At 41.7% G+C, this 8,490-nt stretch overlaps 2 protein-coding genes across 2 annotated transcripts in view; one reads left to right on the forward strand and one right to left on the reverse strand.

The window, feature by feature from the left end:
* Window positions 1-682, forward strand: part of kpna1 (karyopherin alpha 1 (importin alpha 5)) — an 11,651-nt gene extending 10,969 nt beyond the window's left edge. The window contains exon 14 of the mRNA XM_036124923.1: window positions 1-682. This exon is cut by the window's left edge and continues 1,211 nt beyond it. The gene's annotated coding sequence lies outside the window, so the exon portion shown is untranslated.
* Window positions 683-2,022: 1,340 nt separating this feature from the next.
* Window positions 2,023-8,490, reverse strand: fam162a (family with sequence similarity 162 member A). Its single transcript, XM_012880170.3, has 5 exons — window positions 8,335-8,490; window positions 6,235-6,309; window positions 5,706-5,817; window positions 5,015-5,123; window positions 2,023-2,291 (listed from the first exon to the last, which is right to left on the reverse strand). The coding sequence occupies exons 1-5, from the start codon at window positions 8,375-8,377 to the stop codon at window positions 2,208-2,210; spliced, it is 423 nt and encodes a 140-aa protein (XP_012735624.2). The 5' UTR covers window positions 8,378-8,490; the 3' UTR covers window positions 2,023-2,207.

The raw sequence follows: 8,490 nt of genomic DNA on the forward strand, positions 1-8,490 counted from the left end.
GTTGTTATGTATGTGCTATTTAAGTTGATGATACGGCTCTTCCCTCCTCAGGAAGCGAGATGTAGAGGCCAGGCCCCCCCCCCCAAACTCCTGGTGTGACAAAAGATTACACTGTTTCCCCTTCTAGCTAAGGGGAACTCGAGCAGATTTAAGACTGAAACTCTCAGCATACTCTTAAAAACAGAGGATTATGTTGCCTCTGCACAGCTAAATTAACTCTGCATTTGGTAAATCGGCTGTAATCTGTGAGCAGTCTAACGTGAATACAGGTAAACATTTCCTATTTGATTATGCCAAATCAACACTTTTATCATCTTGAAGATTCAAGGTTGGTCTCTTATTTTCTTTTTTTTTCTTTTTTTTTTTTTTCAAATCGGGAATTAGCATCTTCAGTTTATGGTGCCATAATCCCTAACATATGGAAGTTCTTCTGTAAAATGTCAAGAAAGGATTTAAAAAAAAAATAAAAAATCCAGATTAAACTTGAAAATCCTAGTGATCATCGTAGTTAGCACAATTGAATGTTTGTTTACCAAGTACTCTACTCATGTTGCTTTTTTTTTTTTTTTTTGTCAGAAATCTCTGCAAGAGATGACCAGCTCTTTGTGTTCATTACCGTTTGTTGTACTGAGTTTGTGCATCTGTTCTGTTCTTCCATTTGCATAAAAGCCATTTCAGTCAACCCAGTGGCAAGTGGATTAGTTTTGTCGTCGCACGGGATAAACGGGTGTTTTCGCCGAGTTATGAAAGGTGAATTTTAGTTTTTGTTTGGTAGTTTCCCACCCCCACAAATGCGTGTTTGAAATGGTAACAGCGGGGCGGCCATTACCTCACGCTGAAAGTTTTCAAATGGTCTGAAAGCTTAAATCTTTCATAAACTCTGCTCAGAGTATGAGTAAAAAAAACAAAAAAAAAAACAGGTAAGTTAATCAACCAGCAGGACATATCCAAAGAACCAACACTTTATTAAACGTATATTGTTAATTCTTTATTACTATAAACAAAAATACCAAAACAGCCATTAGCAAACTTTATTGTATGAATTATTTGAACACGATAAAGAATCCGCTCATCGGATCCTCTCCTAGAATATTGTTAAAACTAAACACAGACCTGCGCTCACAGAGGAACAGCCTTATGGATTCAAACGTTAGCACTTATCCAGTCAGAAATGTATTAATGCTTTTCATTCAACAGATGTCCGTCTTCCTCTGAGACCTCCAACAGCGTGGAAAACTGTCACATCTTAACGATTTAGTTTGGGCTTTAAATTTTTCTGAGCTCACAGCTGCGAAGTGAGGCTGACGCCGCGATGGGCGAAGAGGTGCCACTGAGTTTTTCAAGTTCTTGCTCTGAGGCTGCCGCCATCTTTCTGCTCCTCCAGGGTGAGAGCTCTGCTACGTAGAAACGTTGGGTGAAAATACGGTCCAGACCAGATATTTACATGCACTACTTCGATTATGTTGTTGTTTTTTTCGCATCAGCGAGGAAAAATACGAGTTAAATGGAGGCACATCTTTGGATGTATGTAACGCCTCAAACTGCTTCGTCTAATGTTGGAAAACCAAAAGAAATAAGCTAAGCTAGCAGGAAAAGCACTGCAGATCTCCAAATAAAAATAAAAAAAACTGGTTCTCTTGGCTACAATTTCCAGATGCTTAAAGGGACATGGAAATGTCCATTTATATACAATTTAAAAAGGAGGCTGCTTCTGTGCCCCAGAGATGGGCATCAAGCCACGAACAAAAGCAAGAGACCAGGTGACGATGATGGCAGGAGTGTCATGACCCTACAGTGAAAGGCGGGAGCAAGGCAGAAGCCACTAGTCCAAAAGCCACAGAAAAGCTTGGTTAAAATGAAAATGACACCAGGCGCTAAAAGCTTGAAGTTTTTTTTGCTGTTGCTACATCTGGAGGGAAAAGTATCTGAGCTTCCTAGCTGTTCAAATTAGGCACTGGGTGTGGCCATTGATTAAAAATGTCCCATAAGCCGTCCAAATACAGATCTGAGTGGGAGACAGTCTTCTACTGAAAATGTTCAATCAAGCGTTCCTTTGCCACTGCAGCACATCGATACAGCAATGACAATGGTGATTACAGATGTTGTCCAAACAGAGAATAGGGTGCTCGTTTTCATATTTAGATATATTTTGTAAGTAAATATCTGGTTGCGACTGTATTACGGCTGTTCGGCAGAGTTGTCCTCCATTACTTTTCTTTATCAAGTTCCTCCCTCCATTTGGCTTTCTTCTCCAAGTTGTATACGGTCAGGGACTCGTTTCTCCCAGCAGCCTGCAAAAAAAAAAAAAAAACAAGATGGAAGACGGTTTGGTTTAAAGCAAATTTATGGTTCCAGTCACAGATTTAAGAAAAAATCTTTCATGTGTACTAATCCATTTAGGGTCTAAATAATACATACAGCTTCTAATATACAAGTACATCTAAAAAAAAAAAGAATATTGTGAAAAGTTTGATATGTTGTCACTCATTTCCGAAAGTGAAACTCAGATTCATTACGTATAGAGTGAAATATTTCAAGTTTTTATTTCTCCAAATCCGAATGATTATGGCTTTAGAGATCACCAAAACCCAGTTATATGTCCAAAAATATTTCATCACAATAACTTTTATAAAGCATTGCTAATTTATAAATGATGTTTAAAGGCAATATTATGACTAAACAGAAGACAGTTTTTACTGCCCTCCACAAGGAAGGTAAGCCACAAACATCCGTGGCTAAAGAAGCTGGTTGTTCAGAGAGAAGGGACGGGGTTGTTATCGACCAATCAGGGATGCGATAGGAGTCAGATGATCATTTCGGTGTTTTCCCATCTTCAGCTCTCTCTGTGGTTGGCAGGCGTTGAAACAAATGTATGAAAATTTCACTTAGCAATAACAGATGTTGAGGCAGGAAAGTAATTGTTTGGCCAACAAGTACAATTCTAAACGTGCTAAACGTTGCTTAGTACCTATAGAAAAGCGAGTACAGTCGTATAGCTGTAGCAGGTAAAGCAGAACGCGATGTATTTTTCCCCTGCTAATTTTCCAACCGCTAATACAGGAAGCTAAATAACGGCCGACAGAGTTGGGGTCGTTTGTAACACATATCTTTAACGTGTTTCAACCGTTCAACCCTTACAGAGAAAACAAACAATATTTCTTTATTTTATTCCTTTAAAGAATGCCTAGGCAGTGGAGAAGAAAGACAGACGGAGAAAGGTGCCTGCTCATGTTTTAAAAGAAAATATAAAATCATCCGATGAGGTCAGCCGGTCAGATGAGTGGCGAAAGAACATGGCATCTGCCGCGTTACACTGAGCAGACACTGCAGGGCGCCAGTGATGTTCCCTATGTAGGTTACCGGAGCAGCAGGTCTCTGTGAGGCGCAGGACAAAGTGTTGACCAACTCTTTAACAACTCGGCCAGAAGATCCGTATTATGGACCGACTCCACGTGAGGTGAAAACAAAATGACAGCTTAGTCAGAGCTGATGCCTGACTTTAGTACTCAGTTCCTTTTGCCCTTTCCTTTTAGGTCAGAAGACTTCTCAACTTGCAACCGCGTATAAAGTCAAACACCCACAAACCTGGGCCGACAGGTGGATGGCAGGGCCGTAGGTTCTTCATGAAGAGGAACTTTGAGGACCACTGAGGAACCGAGCCTTGCCCAAGCTACAGGTTTTAGTCGCACGTAAACATGAGACTGGTCATTGTAAGTTGCAACTTTGATGGCAGCGGCACAAAGAAATGGAGCTGAAACTGGTCTAGCAACAGTCCAGCCAGCCGACCGTGCAGGTGCAGGTTGGAGGTGTGTGTGCTTGGGTCAGTAGCATGTGCTGTTCGCTCACAGGGAAATGCAATCTGTGCTACTTTTCTTCCATCTCCACTGCAGCCACTGGGTTGCAGTGGCTACGGCCCTTTTAAGAAAACAGTGAACGTCGCAAGTGACGACTGGATGAAGACAAATCCTGCCAAAACAACAACGACACGTGAGATTCCAGGTATTGTGAAAAATGCTCTGCAATCCGCCACGACCCCCCAGAAGCTTTCAGGCTGGTTTCCAGTCCCTCCGTCCTGCCGGAAATGTTTGTGCCGTCTGTATGAAGCCCTCCGGCAACTCAAAGCCCAAGGAAGTGTGGGTAAAATGCGCCGTGCGCAGTCTTCGGCTCATCAAGCTTGCACTCAGGGGGCTACCGACGCTCATCTGTCAACATTGTGATTGGGATTAAGAACCCCACAGCAGCACACGCGTTAACACAACGGCAAACACAAACCGACGTTCTTTACACAGATACAGTGTAGCCAGTGTAGAATTTAAGCAGTCAGACTGTTAAAAACAGTTTGTCCTCGTAGACTGTTTATGCACACACTGGGAAAACCGTAGCCTGTTTATGTTGTGATCACAGAGACACACGTTGTTCTGTGGTTATTCCTTTATTATCAACATCTATTTTTCAACCATATTCTGTGGCGTGGCCTCTGTTCTTGCTGCATCTCTCACGTCCTAACAACTTTTCCCCCGGCTTGTGTTACAACCCCGTACTGGGATAGGCTGTCACAAAGGAACAACATGTACTTTACATTGTAAACCGAGTTGTGGGATATCTTTGCAGGGCCTTAAATAGATATCCTCTGCAGCATACATGTATTGAAATTTATAGTTAAATAAAAGAAATCTTGCTAGTCATAGCAAAGTTTTAACCCCCCACACACACATATTAATTCCTAACTGGAAAAATTTACTATTTAAGTGCATTTCCATAATCCCAAAATTCAATTCTACATGTTTATAGCATGTGGCTCCGATCTGCATCTGCAGCTTTCCAGCCATGCAAAGCCGTGACTCTGTTGTGGCACGTCAAAACAAAGACACCTGTCAACTTTACTGTGGGGCTTACTCAGGATGACTCGGCAAAAGAGGCGGGCGAGCACAGACACGAACGGATTCCTGTTCCTCCTAGACGCACCGGATCACAGCAGCACGTGCGTGCGACCGATTTCTGCTTTGTCACTCACCTTTTTGCCCAAGACCACCATCAGCACACAGGCTCCTATTGTCAACGCCATCATCAGATAGGCAGCTTTCACCCTGATTTTGTTCCTGGCGTTGTCAATCGTCTCAAAGCTGTGGGGGAAACACGAGAAGGCGGGATTAAAAAACGCAGATTTTGCTTCGGAATAGGTCGGGAAATAATAAAGAAGATGGCCGTTTTGTCTGTTTTTAGGTTATTACCTAACACAAACGCTGACATGTGTTCCTTCATGCTATCTCAGTAAAAGGAAACAATAATGGCTGGATATTCAAGCTAATCTCTACATCGTATAAATATTTATAATCAGGACAATCAAGTCTTTCGACACGCTCCTGAGCCGTTCCCGTGCTTCCGTTTGTTTTAGACACGGAGCTTTCCAGGTGGGCCGAATTTACCTCGTAAGCGTGACAAGCAGATCTTTTTCTAATCACAGCGGCAGATCAGACGCAGTCTCCAGCCCCGATGTCAGGAGCCACGTTAATTACCTCCAAGCACAAACAGACGCCTTGTTTGAACTGAGGACATCTCAGAGGGGCCAGCTACACGCTGCACGGCCGCTCATCCGTTTAGTCAGCTCTGTTCTTGTGATGTGGAGGCAATCGGATGGCAGTGCGCTAGGGCGAGAGGGGGGGGGGGGGGGGGGGTCTGGAATAAACAGGAAAAGGGCTACTTACGACACAGTATCTGGAATCTGCTCCGTGGACTTGAAGCGGCCTGCCCACACTAAAATCTTCTTGTCCAAGTCGGAGGGTCTGTAGCCGGGGGTTTTGAATAAGGGGCGGGGTTCTGAGGAGGGGGGGGGAGAAAAAAAAAAGAAGAAGCGGGCATCAGCTTATCCGTCTCCTCGGCTCAAATCAGCGATTTGCTCCATCACCCAGAGATTGTGGCCCCATTTCCTGTGCTCCTCTCTGTCTCTTGGGACCACAAGCAAACATTCCTACAACCCTGATGCACGAGATCCGCTGGAAAAGTTAAAGTCCAGGATGCTTCTGGTAACGTTCTGACGACATCTGCTCTGTTTCGGCTCTTCCTGCGACTCTGTGCGATTTTTTTATTTAAAACGTTTCCCATGACTTTATCTGGCATGTAACGCCTTTCTATATTGCGGCTCAGATTAACCGATGATAAGTGGATCAAGTCGCACTGCAGGGACGGCAGGACGAGATAAAAGAAAAACAATTTGTCAGTAATCCAAAACCCCACCTTGTGCTGGAGCTGCGGCTGAGGCCTCTGGCTTGGTCTCTGCGAGTTTATTGCACATCCCTCGGAACCTCTGACCTGGATCGAAATGAAACAAACACGTTTACTGCATTTTCCAGTCATCTCCAAATGGTCCGTTTTACGGCGCTGAAAAGAAAGCACTACAGTGCCGATTTTCATATCTAGGTCCACAAGGCAAAATATACCAAAACACATACAGAGAAATCCAATAAAAAAAAACATTTCCATTTTATTTTGCTCTCGCTACACTTCCAATTCAAAATAATTAATCATCACATGATGCAGGTATTAAAAAATGATCCTTTATTCAACTGAGCTGGTGTTTATCAGTCTATCAAATGTTATTTGTATTATTTATATCCATAAAACACAATGCCTAGCCAAGAAACAAGAAAAAATTTACACATCGTAACATTTTGTTGGGCCATGTTTTGGTTAGTTTATGGCCCGTATTCGCTGCGTCATCGTTTACTTTATAATGCTCATACAAAGTCATAACATTTATTTCCCACCAGAGTTGCATTCATTTTTTTTTTTTTTTTTGCCAAGATCTTATAAAGATGATAGGAGAGTCGGACCACGGCACAGATCCTTCTCCAGCACATTCAAGCAGTCTGAAGTCTGTGCTGGATGAAAGTGATGTCCTAACCTCCTTGAAACATTAATTTACAATTCGGACCAGATCAATTATCATCAGGGAGGAAGAAATTCCCTCCTCTGGTCATTCGGTATATTCAGGTAGTCAGCTGACCTCAGTCTCTGGGTCCATAATGTTGCTGAACCAAGATCTGACCACCTGTAGCGAGCCGAGCCCACTAAAGGTTGTATGGTAGGCATTAGGCATGAGGAGAGCATCGCTTCATGCACTTCCCTTCTTACCCCGATACGCCCCCTACTCTGGTAAATATGGATTAATTTTAGACCACATTAATTTTTTCCATTGCTCCAGAATACAATCTTTATACCCCTGAGCACATTGAATTCTTTTTTTTCACCCTTAGCCTCAATGATCAGGGGTTTCCTAAAGGCTACTTATCTGTTTAGTCCCATTCCCTCGAGTTCCCTTCGCATTTTAAGCACAGAAATGCTCTTCCTACCGAACAAAACCATGACTTCTGTTGTCTTATTACTGTTTGATTTCACCAAGCGTTTAATCAATCCCCGATCACGATCACTTAAAATAGTTTTTCCGACTGCATTTCTTCCTCCGAAAATGGCATCTAGTTTCCCACGACAACTGGAGGCAAATGAAACTTAATCATCCATGCAGTAATTATCCAAAAGGAGGCTATTACCCATTTGTTTTGTTAAACACAGGTTGTAACTTTTTTTCTTTCTTGGGACATGGAGTGTGAAAATAATAAATAGTGCTAATTATTAAAGTTGAATTAAAAACAAGACAAAATATTTAAAACTAATCAAATGGATTTTGAAAAGAATAGATAATGCGAGAACTGTTAAATAAAATATAATTAAATAGCAATTATCCAAGTTAAGCTAAAATCATGAGTAATGAAAATTGCTAAACATAAAAATAAAGTATAAATAAAAGAAAGATCAGGCTTCGATTGACCCAAGCTTAAAACGTATTAATAATATCAAACTTAATCTAAAAGATATGAAAGGTGTCCTACAATCAAATACAGAATATGAAAATGATTAAATAAAGCATTACTGATATATAGAATAAAAGACTAAATGCAACTCTAAATGAACATGTAACTAGACTAGACTACTTTTATATAGGAGTAATGGGAGTTTTAGGCAGTCATAATAATCTGCCATAAGGGGAAACATGCAAAAATTACAATAACAAGACCAATAAATGCATGCTATGTTATACTTAAACACATATTTCACAGCCCTAAGCATTTCAGCCATACTTCACCACAAAAACATGCATCTAGCGGCTTATATGTGCGATCAAATAACAATTACTTAAAATCAAACGTCCACTACTACCATAGTTTTAGAAAAACCCCAACAACAACAAGTGCGAAGCAAAAAGACATGGTGGAGCATTGCCCGTTTGTTGTTTTAGATCGATCGTGGCTAAAATAAAAACGAGTAAATCGTACGAACCGAAAAGATTTCCCACGGAGACGCGGGACCTGAGGAAATTCATGTCTGTCGAGGTTAATGACGGTCGGTGTGTCCACGAACTGTGCAACAAAAAGCAGCTACAACTTCCCCTTCACCCACTGAAAGTCAATGGGCTGCAGAAGAAATACAGGGCCT

Source organism: Fundulus heteroclitus, chromosome 21, assembly GCF_011125445.2.
Source record: "Fundulus heteroclitus isolate FHET01 chromosome 21, MU-UCD_Fhet_4.1, whole genome shotgun sequence".
Classification (NCBI taxonomy): domain Eukaryota; kingdom Metazoa; phylum Chordata; class Actinopteri; order Cyprinodontiformes; family Fundulidae; genus Fundulus; species Fundulus heteroclitus.

What these genes read in the sequence shown, in the direction of transcription:
- fam162a (XM_012880170.3), bottom strand. Translation starts at nt 8,377, where the DNA reads ATGAATTTCCTCAGGTCCCGCGTCTCCGTGGGAAATCTTTTCG. An exon ending in CTCCGTGGGAAATCTTTTCG is followed by an intron (nt 6,310 to 8,334) that starts GTTCGTACGATT and finishes ATTTCGATCCAG; the next exon opens with GTCAGAGGTTCCGAGGGATG. An exon ending in TGGTGGTCTTGGGCAAAAAG is followed by an intron (nt 2,292 to 5,014) that starts GTGAGTGACAAA and finishes TTTTTTTTGCAG; the next exon opens with GCTGCTGGGAGAAACGAGTC.